Raw genomic sequence first — 16,443 nt, 5'->3', positions numbered from 1 at the left:
AAAAGAATAGTTTTGCTAGTGACTTTTCTCTGTAGATGAAAGCAAGTGATTATCACCTGACTTCTCCAGCTGGTGGGTCACAATTGCATGTGATTGCATATCTTACTGTGGGGTCATGAAAGCTCTTACCATTTATTTTTCAATGATTTCTTTGGGATTTATTATCAGTAGATGATCTCTGTGCACATTTTATACACTTAGATTCTTGGGGTTGTATAGATGTGTCAGTTCAAAAGAGATCAAAGTGGAAAACATTTCAGAAGTCCAGCTCTACAGATTATTGAAGCCATAACTGATCCAGATCTCTTCATTTTTTTTCTCTCTCTGCCCATGTACCCTCTCATCTTTACCTTTCTCTTTCTTACTTAAGGGAAGCGAGGTTCTATAAACTGTGTCCCTTGCTAATTTTGGAAACTCATGTGGGAGTTATTTAAAATACTAGAAAACATTCACTGTCATGTACCCACCATCTCTGTATGTTTTGGGCAGAAAGTTAATTATGAGCATCAAAGCTAGTATCTAAAACAGTTGAAATCCTTCTAATACAAATGAAGTGCGGGTTCAGCCCAGTAGCTAATAACTACTTACTTATTGCACTATATGTTTAGTTTTACTAGTTCTTAGTGTTTTTGTTTTGCAGAACTTCCTAAGTGATTATTAGAAATGTAGCATTGTTTATCTTGAAAGACTAGGAATAATCTTATTCACAAAATAATAGTAGTATGACTAGTGATACTATTAACATTCCTAGTGTATCATCCAACCTTTTAAAGTTGTAATTATGAAGACTTTGGTAAAAGAAAATATTCTAGGCCAGAGTGATAATACAGCAAGTGGGTAGGGTGCTGCTTTGTACTTAACAGACCTGGGGTTGTAAATGGTACCCCAGATGGTCTCCAGAGCCCTGCCAGGAGTGATTCCTTTGTGCATAACCAAGAGTAAGCCTTGAAATGGCCCCAAAGCCAAAAAAAGAAGAAAAAGACATAGTCTTTGGGGTAGGGAGCACACCCACTGCTGCTCAGGGGGTATTTCTGGCTATGGCTATATCGTCTGGAGCCATTCTTGCCTCTGACTGTGTTTGGAAGACTATTTGTGGTACCTAGGATCAAACTAATATCAGTTCCATACAACTGATGGCTTACGCACTTGCCTAGCTTTCTGGTCCCAAGCAAGTACTCTTTTGATGAAATGCTACACATGGAAAAAGTATTTTAATATTGAGTGATGGGATTAAATCTCTACTGTTCATATTTTGTCTGATGCCATATAAAAATTTTTGTCCCTAATTGTCATAGTGAAAATTTAGAAATCTGCTTAGAGTTTCCAGAATTGATGTCCATAGGATCTCCAGTGTCTATCAGTGATGCTTATACAGTACGTTTGTTTTCTTTCAGTTGCTGGCAATGCTGCTTAAGAAGAAACGCTCCCTTCTTAACAGCCACATCCTCCATCTAACATTTTCTCTAGTAGGAACTGTTGATAGTGGACATGAGACCTCCATTATTCCAAATTCAACTGCTTTCCAGGACCTACTGTGTGATTTTGAAGTATGTATATCAACACGAACTGATACGGTAGCACGCAGGGTTCCATTTCTTCAGCGCATTAATAAGTGCACCAACATTTTTGCCTCTAAAATGTGTTTATATTCTATATGCTTATAATGGCTACATCAGTGAAATATAGGAAGCAATATAATTTCTTCCCTGAAGTATTCCCTGTTGGGGCCAGAGACATAGTACAGGGGTCAAAGCAATTTCATTGCGTGAGAGAGAGTTAAGTGTTCTACTGTAGAATGTTATAAAAGTGACAGTGTGGTACAAATATAGCTAATTTTCTGTTGCCACTGGCTACATGAAAAGCAAGTATTTTATCATAGTTTTGGGAACTTGTGGGGAGGGTTGAAATGGGGTGGGATTTGATTCATATTCTGTGGTACTTAGAGGTTATTCTTGGCTCTGTACACAAAGGTGACTCCTAGCAATACTAGAGAATCATATGTGGTGTTGTGGAACCAAGGTTGGGTTAACCAAGGGCAGGCAAATGCATTGACCACTATACTGTGTCTCCAGCCTTCATCAAATAATTATAATAGAAATCTTTCCTCAAATAATAGTTATCTGAATCTGGAAGTTTGGTTAAATATAGCCGTATAGTAGAATGTTACTCATTTCGTGAAAATAGTAAGATTTTCTACTGTTTTGTTACTTTAACAATGGGCCTTGTTGTCATCAAGGATATTTCTAAGTCATTTATTGTCTTATTTAATGTTTTTATCACAATATCTACAAATCATGTGTGTCTCTGTGTCCTTGTGAGATTGAGTGCAAAGATCTTGTCTTCTGTTTCCTTACCACTCAAATAGTATCCAGAACTAACTGTCATATTTAGCCTCTTCTTACTCTTTTTTTCCATGATTGTTATTTGCTGTCTTGTGTATGTTTTGTTTGTTTCGGGGTCATACCTTGCAATGTTCAGGGACCCCTACTGGCTTTAGACTAAGGAGCCATTGCTGGTTGTGCTTAGAACGGTATGTGGGGTCTGAGTTGGTACAAACTGCATTGCAATTCAAGCACCTTAACCTCCATACTATTTCTCCAGCTCCTTGTGGATATTTTGACTGGATTTTGGTTTTCTCTGAACAGTGCTCAAGGGTTACTCATGGATCTCCACTGGGAAATTATTCTGACAGGTTTGGGGACCATAAGGGGTGCCAGAGATCAAATCCAATCCATCTCGTACAAATCACCTGCCCTACCAATTACACTATCTCTTTGGCCCCTCTTTGTGTGTTATTTTTAATCTGTAATAATGTCCCCTAATTGCTTTTCTAGCTCATTATTTTGAAGTCTTGGCCACTGCCTGACCTGATCTCTGTTTTTGTACCCACATTCTTATGACTCTGATGCTGTCTCATCCTTTTTCTGCAGCTCCCAGTGCTTTCCCTTCTTCAAGCTTCACTGTCCTGTTTCCTTTATCTTCTGCTGTTTTCATCATTACCTTTTCCTTTTTTTTTTTCATTTCCTTTCCTTCGTTTCTTAGCCAGTCTTCCAGCCACATGTCTATAGAGCTGATTCTCAGATTTAAGTCTCCAGCATGGCATTTGGATTTCAGATTTTATTTCTAACTCCTCGTTCAATGTTTCCATTTTTTATGTTCCTGCAACACCTACGCTAAACTTAGCATCCTTCCCCAAATTAGTTCTTTCTTCTGACTTGTATTTCTATTAATAACAGTGTCATTCTCCCAGTCATGGAGGTTGAGAATTGAAAAACCAACTTTCTTCTATCTCTCTCTGTTTATAACCAAGTCATATATTACCTCATGCAGATTCTACTTCCACATTTTCTACCTCTTATTTGCTCCATCCTAATAGAAGCTCTGATCTTTTCTTTCCCCCTTTCTTCCTACCTATTGCTCTTGTGGCCTGATTTTTTTTAAAGCAGAATATCACTTTTTCAAAACTGCTACTGATTTTTCTTTTAACACAACCAAATATACATTCCTCAGTCTGATATTCAAAGTCTTGATATAAAATCGTCATCCATTTAGACTTACTTTCTTCATATATTTGAACCACGCACTGTATTAGATGTGAAGCATATAAACAATAGATTAGTCTTTGCCTTGAAGGCATGCAGTCCATTAAAAGAGAAAAAAATAATCTACAGTGAAAAACTTGGGAGAGCAGAAATAAAGGTACCCAAGAAGAGTGGTATAGATTCAAAAAAGACCTATTTGGGACCTAAATTTGGTTGGATCGAGGTCTGGCAGTTAACCATGTACTTATTATCTTTTATTTAGAAAGAAATTCAGTTACCTGACAAATAGGCTCACTTACTTTATGTCTTCAGATAGCATCATGCTTCATATAGCATTTCTGATGACTATAAACTATAGTAGACTTTAATTCACTTAGTTTATAAAAGCCATTTGACAAATATACACATAATTTTAATAGCATAGCATAACTTATTTATACCCAGTAGTTGTTCTTGAACTTATAGTATGCAGCAATAACAATTTTTTTTATCTTCAAACCACTTTCCCTAGAACATGAAAGCCTGGCAACATTATACTTCCACTTCTTTTTTCTAATATATGTGCTATTGTTATTATGCATTCACTTCTGCATTTTTTCCATGCAATAGATAGTATTATTTTTACTTTGAATAGTGGATGTTTTTGAAGCCTGTTTAAAATTTTATTAACTATGTGTGCAACATATCCCTTTGGGTGCCTCCAAAATTTCATCTTGTATAATTCTTCTTGTATAATTCTTCTGAAAATTGTCCTTAAACATTTCTCTTAGTACAGACCTGCTAAGAATACATTCTCCAATTTTTGCAGTAAAATTTACATAAAATGCTTGATCTTAAAATATTTTTTCATACCTTAAAGATACCAGTCTCTCTGTTGTAGTGTTTGTGTTCCTTCTACTAGGGGTTTATTGAATTTTTTTTTTGTTTGTTTGTTTTTTGTTTTTGGGCCACACCCGGTAATGCTCAGGGGTTAATCCTGGCTATGCGCTCAGAAGTTGCTCCTGGCTTGGGGGACCATATGGGACACCGGGGGATCGAACTGTGGTCCGTCCAAGGCTAGCGCAGGAAAGGCAGGCACCTTACCTCTAGCGCCACTGCCCGGCCCTGGTTTATTGACTTTTTAAATCTATGCATTTGGGGCTGAAGAGATAGTACAGAGGGTATAGAGTATATGTGTGTGTTTGTTTCACACACTGACTGATTCAATCCCAGACAACCCCATATACTACCTGAGCACCACCAGGAGTGATTCCTGAATGCACAGCCAAGAGTAAGCTCTCAGTGTAACTGGATTCCCCCCACCCCCCAAAAAAAAAAAACCCACAAAATAAAATAATGTGAGTTTGATTGACTGGAAAGTGGTTAGGGTATGTTGCCTTGCATGAGGCTAACCCATGTTTGATCCCCAGGATCCAATATACTCCTCCAGAGTGATTTCTGAGTGCCAAGCCAGGAATAGCCCCTGAGTATCACCAACTATGGCCTCAAAAACCAAGAAATAAAAAACCAGATGAGCTTATTTCTTCTTTTTAATAATTTTTTTGGTTTTGTGTTTTGGGTCACACCCCACAGCACTCAGGGGTTACTCCTGGCTCCTTGCTCAGAATTTGCCCCTGCTCTCCACTGGCTTTTTGTCTTGGATTCTGTCCCTTCACCTGGTTTTCACCAAGGTGGCTTCCATTCACAAAACCAGATCTCAAAGCCTTTGCTTCTAAAAGTACCTGCGGTGGACATGGCTTCCAGGACCCAAAGCCATGGCCTCCACAAGTAATGCAGCAAAGCATGTTTTTCTGCTTGGGTCTCTGCCTCGCAAATGTTTATTTCTATCCTTTGTCAAAGTGAACCTAGAGTAATCTTTAGGTTGTTGTTAACTTAGATCCACTAGGAAGATTCTTGCATATCTCCCTAGCTGCTCATATTATATCAGGACTTTTCACACTGTGGTAGAATGCACACTGGTTGCATCCCTTTGTAAATTCCAGGAGTTCTTTGGTGTATTCCTTTGTAGTAACTATACTTTCAGACTCCTTCAGAGGTTACAGTCAGTTAGTCTTTGCGTTCAGTACATAGCATTCATTATTCATTGTACTCAGTATTCAATAATAATTACACTCATTCATGGGTTCTTGGGAAACTCTATTGATCTTGACTTTCCAATGGTTTATTCTAGAATAATGACCATAACAATTATCTTATTTACTTTTACTACCTTAGAAATCTCTTCTAAGGGAATTTTTTTAGATTTAATTATAGTTTAGCTAACATAGTTGAAATAATACTAAAATATGGTATTGATGTACAGAGTTACTATACCTTACCACTATGAAAACTAACATTGACCTCTCACTGCTGTCCCTCGCTTACCTCTAGTCTTATTATCATTCCTTCAAATTCCTTTCCCCTCCATTTGTTACTCAATTCTGTAATGCAAGGCCAAGGTCTTTCATTGTGTAACATCGTCTGTTCATTTGTTTTGACTCTTTGTTCCACAGATGAGAGAGATCATTGGGTGTTTGTCTTTCTCCTCCTGATTTAGTTTGCTTAACTTGATATCCTCCAGTTCTATCTGGGTTACAGTGAGCTGCATGATTTCATCTTTTTCCCAGAATATTTTTTTTCATGAATAGAACCAGAAACCAAACATGTTGACCAATTTTATAGGGCATCACCAAATAAAAATTAATAAAACAGTTTATATACTTTACTACTTAAGTAAAAAAGAGGTATGATATGCTGAATCTATGTTTGATGGATAGACAGTTGGGTTATTTTTGACCTTACATATATCTCTGCCCTTTATTATTGTTATAGGTCTGGCTCCATGCACCTTATGAGCTCCATCTTTCCTTATTTGAACACTTCATTGAACTGCTCACAGAATCCAGGTATTAGTTAACGCCTATGTAAACAGTTGTTTGGTTATGAAGAGATGTGTGTATAATATCTAAATTAATTTGTATCTTACAGTGAAGCTTCAAAGAATGCCAAATTGATGAGGGAATTCCAGTTAATCCCAAAGCTACTTCTGACACTTCGAGATATGTCTTTATCCCAACCTACCATTGCTGCTATTAGTAATGTTCTGAGCTTCCTATTGCAGGGTTTCCCCAATAGCAATGATCTTCTCAGGTACTAAAATCTTTTATATTTTTGTGTTATTTATTAAAATACCAGTAAGGTTTAGATAGATAAGATAAAAATAATTAGTTCATCTTCCTCTACAATACCTGTAAAACAAGTTAGCACTATTCAGGATACTTATGATATGCAAAATATGATACCTCAGTATCTTTAAAGTTTGTCATTACCACACCGAATCCATAATACCTTCATTATCTATGATGTTAATAAATTATGATGATAAATGTTCGTTAATAAATTGTTTATGATGATAAATAATTTATTATTTATTCATTATTTATGACTAGGGAATAATTGTGAGAAAATATGTAGCAATTAGCCCAAAGTTATTGATTACCCTGTGACCCTTTTTCCCCCACAATGGGCTATATAAGGATTTGTCCTCCTCAGCCATTTTTCCAAGTTCAGCTCTGTCTCATATTTCTACAATGGGCATACCAGTTCTTTTATGTTTTGTACCTGTTGCACAGATGATGTTTCATTGTAGCATATACAGATCTTTTAAAAAATGTATTTGCTAATAGGAAATATGGCTCAGTTTATATTTATGAAGTATCTAGAAATATTCTGATATTCACATGATAAATCTTATTTGAAATGGAAAGTGTTTTTCAATCAGTGAATTTATAAACTGTATCTAATCATTTTTCATGTAATATTTTAGGTTTCTCAGTGAAATCAAGCCTACCTCTTAGATTATTCCCAATAGCCTTCTCCAGTTTGCATAATTCAGACATGATTCACATTTGTATCCATTTACCTGAATTATTCAAAGCCAGAACTTATTTTAATACTAAATCACAATACTTTAGGAGTCACTTTGTTAAAAAGTATTGCTGAGGACTAGAAATATTATACCGAGGTTAAGGTACTTGCATTATATACAGCTGACCCAAGTTCTTTACTCAGCACCAAATATGGTCTCCTGAGCATGGCCAGGAGTAAGCCCTGAGCACTAGTGAGTATGGCCTCAAAACAAGCAAACAAATAATAAAAAAAAACACTTATCTCTGAAACCAATCAATATTTTGTTTCTTTTCACTTTAAGAAATTAAGACCCAGGGAGGATAAGCTACGTCGATTCCTGGGTAGCATTATTGATAACTGATTAATTTAATTGGAGGATAACCACCTCTGTCATGTGAAAATCGTGTTCTACTATTAGGCCATAGTAAATCCATATAACTGGTATTAAAATAGTTGTTTTGTTTTTTTTATTTGCTTTATGTGTTGGGACTGGAAGCTAGAGTTTCAAATAGAAGACTGATGCCTCAACCACTGAACCACACAACCTAACCAATGTTTAAGCAGTTTGGTTCTTGAAATTATTTGGGTTAGGTGCAATAAACATCTCACTTATTAAAAATTTTAAGTTTTTAAAGCATTGTAACATTTATAAAGTGACGGGAGTTACATTGGTCCTAATCAAACAAAGGTCTATAAAACTGAGTTACTATAAGTAGTATTTAAAAAAAAAAAGTAGTAGTACTTTTACTTTGCTTTTCTTTCTTTTCTTTTCTTTTCTTGTTTTTTTTTTTTTTTTTTTTTTTTTTTTGGCGATGAGGCCCACTTCGTATTGTACAGGGACTGCTTCTTTCTCTGTACTCAGGAGTCACCCTGATAATGCTTGGGAGACTTTGTGATACTGGGAATAGAACCAGACTCAGCCTTAATGTCATACTGTCTCTACCTCAGCCCCTTCATTTATTTTTGTTTCTTTGTGTTTCATTTTTTGTAAGAAGAAGAAGAAAAAAAATAAATTTATAACTTTTTTTCTTATATTTAAAGGTTTGGCCAGTTTATTTCTTCTACTTTGCCTACCTTTGCAGTTTGTGAAAAATTTGTCGTTATGGAGATAAACAATGAAGAAAAGCTTGAAATTGGTGAGTTGGTTCTAGATCTTGAACTAATGCTCTGTTTTCTTTTGGCACAAGTTAAATCTGAAATATATGTGATACTGCTGTGAGATGTTACCCTTTATTGTTTTGCTTTTGCCTTTTAATTTGGGGCCACACCTGGCTCTGTATTCAGGGATTATTCTTAGAGAGGATCTGGGGACTATATGTAGTGCTGGGGAATCAAGCCCAGGAGAGCTGTATGCAAGGCAAGAGCCCTACCCTCTGTTCTGTCTCTGCAGCTCACTGGGGCTCCACATGCCATAATCCAGTGCTTCTCAAATAGTGGCTTGCTCCTGAGGGGGGACGACGAGAGGCTCCAAAAGGGGGGTGCATTTGACCTTGGGAAACACTGTCATAACAAACTAAGCCCCATGTTCATGTCTCTATGTCTCTGGAGCTGAGAGTTGCTGTGTCCTTTGAAAAGCTATGCATTGCAAAACATGCTTGTTGTAGCCATTAATCCAGACATCACCTCTGATTAAAAAATCAGCTCAAATTATTTTATATATTTTTGTTTTGCAGGTTAAAGTTTTATTGGGGGGGAAGGTTTTTGGGTCACATCCAGCAGCGCTCAGGAGTTACTCCTGGCTCATTCAGAGATCGCCCCTGGCAGGCACGGGGGATCATATGGGATGCCGGGATTCGAACCACTGACCTTTCTGCATGAAAGGCAAACGCCTTACCTCCATGCTATATCTCCGGCCCTTAAATTTTTTTTAATAAAGATACTATTTATAGTCGCATAGGGGGCACGAAAAATGTTTTCTTCTTCCTAGGGGGGCCATGACAGAAAATAATAGAGAAGCATTGCCATAATCCAACCCTAGTAAAACAGGTCTAGAGCAAGGGTTCCCTACAGGAAATAAACCAGGCCGAATTTGAGAGGGTAAAACACATGCAGTCAAGGAGCTTTCCATCTCCCGAAGAAAGATAAAGCTCTGTCCACCAAACCAGCCATCCTTCATTAAAAACCTTCAATTCCCAACTGTGTTTTTTTTGGGGAGGGAGAAAGCAAATGGTAGCAAAAGGTTTATCTTGAGCGAGTTCTGTCCAGGTGAGTCTTTGACATGTAGAAGAAGAGGGTAGGTAGAAGGAAGGTCTAGGAAGCTAGGAAATTTATAAACCAACAAATTTCTGTTTACTAAAATATAGAAATAGGAGATAAAATATAGAAATAGGAGATAAACCAGAATATATTCTGTCCTATCTCCAAAAGAGGTGGGAACCAAATAGGAGTTTATAAAAGTGGCTGTTGTTTGGCTTAGACACAGTAAAAGCTGGGGAAATAAAAGGAAAATAACTTTTAGCCTTAGATAAGAGCATGCTGACCTTTCTCAAACTGTAGGCTTCAGACCAGTCTATAGTTTGTCTAACCCCAGCGAGTGTTTCTTATAGGTCCCAGAAAAAATAAAATGTTCTCTTTCCTTTATCTTCTCTTTGGTGGCTATTGTTGTCAGGCATTGCACTAGAGTCCTTGGGCTCTCCCAAGTCCCATGTCATTACCAGGATGTCATGGGTCTGTCCCTGTTGCGAGTTGTTGCCACGGTGGCTCAAAATATGCCCCTGGTTCTGTCAATGCGAGCCAACGTTTGGGCATGGATAGCTGATCTTTTAATAACATTTGGAAGGGGACTAGAATGATAGTACAGTGGAGTGGCTATTTGCCTTGCATGTGAACAATCAAGGTTTAATTCCCTGGTATTCTGTATGGTCCACAGAGCACCCGAGGAATGATGCCTGGGCAAAGAGCCAGGAGTTGTCCCTGACCACTGCCTCGTGTGCCCCTCACACATATACACATAGGCAGACAACTAAAAGATCATGGCGGGGAGACTAAAATGAATAATTATATGTTGAGTCAGGGAGATGGATGAAAGGACTGGTGTGTGTGTTTTACATGTAGGAACCTGTTGACACCCATGGTCCCCCAACCTCATGTGTGGCCCAGAAAAACAGTAACAATAAAAAGCAATTGTATGGGGCCGGAGCTGTAGCGCAGAGCAGTAAGCAGTAACACCTTGCTGGCACTAGACTAGGACGGACAATGGTTCCATGCCCTGGCATCCCATATGGTCCCCCAAGCCAGGAGCGATTTCTGAGTGCATAGCAAGTAATAACCCCTGAGCGACACTGGGTGTGACCCAAAAACCAAATCCCACCCCCCCCCAAAAAAAAGCAATGGGATGCTTCCTTTTTCGAGTATTTTTAAATTTAGCAAATTTAACTATGAAGACTTTCAAAAAGAAATTAAGGATTTCTGTTATTATTTTTAATATTGTGATTCTCATTTAATTATCTTTCCCCTGTTGGTGGGGTGAAAGGACTATTTGCCTGAGAGTTAGTAAGTATGGTGGATAGGGCACTGGCCATGCACATCTGACTCAGGTTCAGTCACCTGCACCATATATGTTCTCTGAGCACTGCTGAGATTGATACTTGGCACAGAACAAGGAGCAAGCCCTGAGCACTGCAAGGTATGGCACAAAAAATTAAAAAATTAAAGAAACTATTTTTCTAGAATCATTTTATATTTTATATGATAGAATGGCTGTTCTGTCACCAATTTATTGTCAACTGTAAGTGAACATTTTTTCAAGATCAAAAGATACTGTCATTGGTCTCTTTTTTCCATTTTAGGAAAACATGCTGAAAAAAAGTATGTTCTAAATTAATGTATTTTTTTTTTTTTTTTTTTTTTTTTTTTTTTTTTTGGTTTTTGGGCCACACCCTGTGAGGCTCAGGGGTTACTCCTGGCTATGCGCTCAGAAGTTGCTCCTGGCTTCTTGGGGGACCATATGGGACGCCGGGGGATCGAACCGCGGTCCGGTCCGTCCTAGGTTAGCGCAGGCAAGGCAGGCACCTTACCTCCAGCGCCACCGCCCGGCCCCCAAATTAATGTATTTTTTTAAAGAGATTTCCTATACAACAGTAAGATTGCTTATCTATAGTGTTGGATCTTTGACCATAGTTTATCTGCAAGGGCAATTTTTTGGGGGTCACACCCGGCAACAATCAGGGTTTCTCCTGGCTCTATGCTCAGAAATCGTCCTGGCAGGCTCAGGGGACCATATGGGATGCCAGGATTCCAACGACCAACCTTCTGCATGAAAGGCAAAAACTCCATGCTATTTCTTCGGCCCCAAGGACAATTTTTTTTTTATATTTAATTTTGTTACAGGAACCGAAGAAGAATTTGGAGGCCTTGTATCTGCTAATCTGATACTTTTGAGGAACAGACTTCTTGATATCTTGCTAAAATTAATTTACACATCAAAAGAAAAAACAAGTATTAATTTACAGTAAGTAAGATCTTTGTAAAATTGATACTAGTTATTCATTGTAGACAAAATAAAGCATTGGCTTTTAATGGATTTGAAAAAAAACAAATAACATTTATTTACCATTAGTTTCCATTGCTATAAATTTTAACAGTATGACTTCAGAACTTTTATATGTATATGTATGTTGATTACCAGGAGATATAGGGGAGGTGAAATAGGGAGTTACTGTATTTTGGTTCCTTTTTATTTTATGGTACCAGGAATCAAATCTTGGTATTCATGCAAATGACTTATGCTTTCTATCATGATAGAGAAACATTCTCTATCCTAGTAAAATGTTTAGCCTCCAGGCCAATAAAGGACCATGAAATCATGTGGAATGGTCCTGCTCTATGATGGGGACATACATGTATACTTTTCATCAACAATTCATGCATTGTATGGCCTGTAAATGATGTAATGAATGTCCAAATGGCCCTTGGCACTGCTGTGCTCTACTATGGGTTACATACCTGTTCCCTTTAATAAATTGTTTTTAAACCTGAAGTTCATGATATTTATAATTGCAGCAGTTTTTCCATTCATTTAATTCTAGGACCAAATCATATTTTACTTTTAAATTTGGAATTCTGTTTTTATTTTTGAATTTGGAATCCTAATCCTTGGAATTCATGTGTTGTTCTGTCTTTTCTTCCTTTTTCCAAATCTGTCACTGAGTAGAGCTTGTGAAGAACTGGTGAAGACGCTGGGGTTTGACTGGATCATGATGTTCATGGAAGAACACTTGCATTCCACCACAGTGACAGCTGCCCTCAGGATTCTGGTTGTCCTCCTGAGTAATCAGTCTATTCTCATCAAGTTTAAAGAAGGACTTAGTGGTGGAGGCTGGTTGGAACAGACCGATTCTGTTTTAACCAATAAGATCGGGACTGTATTAGGTATGAGCCTTTCAGAGTCTAGTTTGAAATCAACTCTTGTGTTTTAATCTTCAACTTAAATTTTCAGTTTCATGACTACCTTAGAGCCACAGATTTTAGTGGATCACACAGGGGAAAATAAGCTAGTTTCAATTTTGGCTTTTTAAGTTAGAAATAAATGGAAGTCAGAAATAGAATATAAGATTGAGAATCCATGCGACTCTATATTTCTTAGTGCAATATTCCTTCTTTTTCTTTAATTGAGTCATTAGCTAGTAGTCAGAAATTGAATTGATGCTAATGATGTTGAGTACTACTTTTTCACCTGCTATGAAGTAACTTATTATTTTATGAAACTTACTTTATTTTCATAGTAATCCCGAGTTGTGAATACTCTGTACTTATCTTACACATGAGAAAACGAAGTGATAGCTGTGAAGTCCCTGGTTACATATAATATCAGATTTTAACTCAAGGTAACTTAGATCCAAAGTTTACATTACTGTATTTATGTCATATCACAACTCCAAATATCAAAACTCCAAGTTTTAGCTCAGTACCCTTGTTTTCTGCCTGCTATTCCAACATATAACTGAACAGGTAAATAATACAAGGAAATTAGTATTGTGTGTTAGATTCACTTGAACACATATATTTTTGATCAAAAAAATATTGTAGTGAAAGTTATTTAATTCTTAAAGTAATTTAATTTTATATATATCACTATAACATTACATTATTGTATACTGTTACCACATTAGGTTTACCTCTAAGTAGGTAAGATGGGAAAGTTAAGTGTCTAATGGGAAAATGAAGGACTAAATTTAGGATGCTATTTGTCTATAAAAAGGAACAATCAGGGCCCGGAGAGATAACACAGAGGCGTTTGCCTTGCAAGCAGCCGATCCAGGACCAAAGGTGGTTGGTTCGAATCCCGGTGTCCCATATGGTCCCCCGTGCCTGCCAGGAGCTATTTCTGAGCAGACAGCCAGGAGTAACCCCTGAGCACCGCCGGGTGTGGCCCAAAAACCAAAAAAAAAAAAAAAAAAAAAAAAAAAGGAACAATCAGAAGCATGAATTTCTAGGAGAAATACCTACAGAGTTTTCCAGATATAAAAGCAGATGACAAGAAGACAACTTTAAACATAGATTGTTTTGGTTTTTGTTTTGTTTTTATGTGTGGAAAATGTCTGAAGAAACTTTGTGATGATGAAAAGAAATAGTACTAGGAGCATTTTTTTAATCCACTGAAATGATTTTTTGAGGAAATTATGTTTTTAAATATACATTTTTAATGCTTATTATGGACACTTTTATGATCTGAAAATTCAGGAAAGAGTATCACCTCAAGATATTACTATAAATAGTAGACAAAAATTAGCGTATTCTTAGCTCTAGCAGAAGAGTGAACACACAGTGAAAGGCACAATTGCCTCTGAGTCTTAAATTTTGACTCTCTCCTTTGCTGAAGGCCAGAAGTAACTGAAATAATGTAGGTAAGAATTATGGTTCACAAAAAATGTTTTACATTTATTCTCACATTTTGCCTTCCTGATTGTGGAGACATCTGTTTATAACAAATATAAAATTATGTTTAGATTATTTTTAAAGATTAAATGTGATAAAGTAGAATAAAATAAACAGATAAAAGATAAATGTGTATTTTAATTATTTTGCATTTTCATTTTTACACAATATTGATAACCTTATCAGAAAATATACTTTTCCCGTTTATTTTATAAAGTAGCTTTGTATATCATTTGGTTTCTTAAAATCCCTTTGTTTGTAGAGGTTTTTGGGCCACACCCAGTGGTTACTTTGGCCTCTGAACTCCTGGCAGGCTCGGGGCCATATGGAAGAATGCCAGGGATCAAGCCAGGATCTGTTACATGCAAGGCACAATCCCTCTTTGCTGTACTATCACTCCAGTCCCAAAGCCCCATACTTGTGTATGCTCAAGGATTTAATGTAGAATTTACCATAAATAAAAATCTTTCTAACATCTTATCACAGCTAGTCTGTTATAGAAACTTGACTGCCTAATAACAGTGCCAAGAAAGCTTGCTTTGCAGCCTCCAAAGGAGATACTGAGAGATCAGAGAGATAGTCCAGGGATAAAATACTTCCTTCGCATGCAGCTGACCCAAGTCCAGTCCCCTGAGCAGAATGGGAGAGATCTTTGAGCATAAAACCAAGAATAATTCCTTAAAACCACAGAATAAGGCCCCCCAAACAACAACAACAACAAGAATAACAATAACAACATAAAGATTTCAGGGGCAAGAGAGATAGTTCAAAGGGCTGGTGTATGCCTTGAACATCAGGGCAGCTCCTAGTTCTTGGTTCCAGATGTGCATCATCCCTTGAGTCTGGCAGGTATAGCCTAGTGGCCAAATTTGAATATTATGGCTTCAAATGGTGCCTAATTGCCAGCATTGAACCTTTAGGCTCACATAGCCAAACCATGTATTGATGGGAGTGAACACACTGATGGTTCCTGAACAGCCTGCACTGCTTGGAGCTGGGGGCTCCCCCAAATTAGCTAAGGAAATCTTTAGGCTCCATGTCCTAGTGCTACTTTTCCTAACCTTATGAATTTGAATATATTGCAAAAGCCTATAGAAGGATGGCAACAATTTATAACTCATGTTCATTATGCTTGAGAAATGATATACATGTAGAATAACATGATAAACTGCTGTTATTTTTGTTAAATGGAAGAGCATAACTTCAAAAGATTAGTTACCACCAATGAAACAGTAGGTTAGGTTTACATATTTGCAAAGTAACCGAGACATAAATCTTCTTTTATTATTTTAGTTCATAGCTATGTTGTGCTTATTTCATCAGGTAAAATAAAAGGGTTGTAAAAGTATTTATTTAAAATAAAAATCGCTCCAGGTAGAAGTAAATCCATCCTCATTTGATTTTCTATGGAAACTTGCCAATTTTTATTTTGTGTGGAGCAATGGGTGGTAAAAAGCTAACTGAGTTGTAGCCTGGAATTATATTAAAGGAAATAGGATTGATAAGAAGACTATGCTACTCTAGGCCAGTGTTTTTCAGTTAGGGGCCATGTGCTTTTTTGTAGACTCCCAGAATATTCCAAGGGTGACAATCTTATAAATGGGTGATGGGAAGCACAGCATGAGATACAGAAGGCAACCATTAGGACTAGTGCCACAGGGAGGAAATAAGGTCAGAAAAAGATTGAGGATCACTGGTCTAGGGCACAGGAATAAACACTGCCATTTCCTGTAGAGCTGGAATGCTCTGGGCCATTCTCTAGACTCCAACCCCTGGCTTCCACCACCACAGTTACAGCAACTCATTTTTTTTTTAGTAAATATATTTTTTATTTAAGTAACATGATCATATTTGGGTTACAGTCATAACCAGAACACCCCCCTTCATCAATGCAACATTACCCCTCCCCCCTTCCCACCCCCTGCCTGTATTCGAGACAGGCATTCTACTACAGTAATTTGTTTTTAAGTTCAGTAAGTTGTATTTTTTTTCCTTAAAGGATAAGAGTAAAAAAATATAGTAAAGGTGTGATAGTGGCAATTGCCAATGTTTGCATAGGTCCAGAAAAATGGAGAAAATGGGAAAAAAAATCCTTGACCTGATTACAAAAAGGCCTCACCCCAGAAGTTTATTGGCA

General features: G+C 37.2%; 1 protein-coding gene across 1 annotated transcript in view; it reads left to right on the top strand.

The window, feature by feature from the left end:
* The window catches only part of WDFY3 (WD repeat and FYVE domain containing 3), a 301,877-nt gene that overhangs the window by 171,810 nt on the left and 113,624 nt on the right, over window positions 1-16,443 (top strand). The window contains exons 26-31 of the mRNA XM_049790238.1: window positions 1,395-1,547; window positions 6,354-6,427; window positions 6,510-6,671; window positions 8,472-8,566; window positions 11,760-11,880; window positions 12,583-12,800. Coding sequence (XP_049646195.1) covers window positions 1,395-1,547; window positions 6,354-6,427; window positions 6,510-6,671; window positions 8,472-8,566; window positions 11,760-11,880; window positions 12,583-12,800 — 823 coding nt within the window. The remainder of the gene's footprint in view (window positions 1-1,394; window positions 1,548-6,353; window positions 6,428-6,509; window positions 6,672-8,471; window positions 8,567-11,759; window positions 11,881-12,582; window positions 12,801-16,443) is intronic.

This window comes from Suncus etruscus, chromosome 16 (genome assembly GCF_024139225.1).
Source record: "Suncus etruscus isolate mSunEtr1 chromosome 16, mSunEtr1.pri.cur, whole genome shotgun sequence".
Lineage (NCBI taxonomy): Eukaryota > Metazoa > Chordata > Mammalia > Eulipotyphla > Soricidae > Suncus > Suncus etruscus.
Note: the sequence above shows the minus strand (reverse complement) of the source record. Positions and strands in the feature narration are given on the sequence as shown.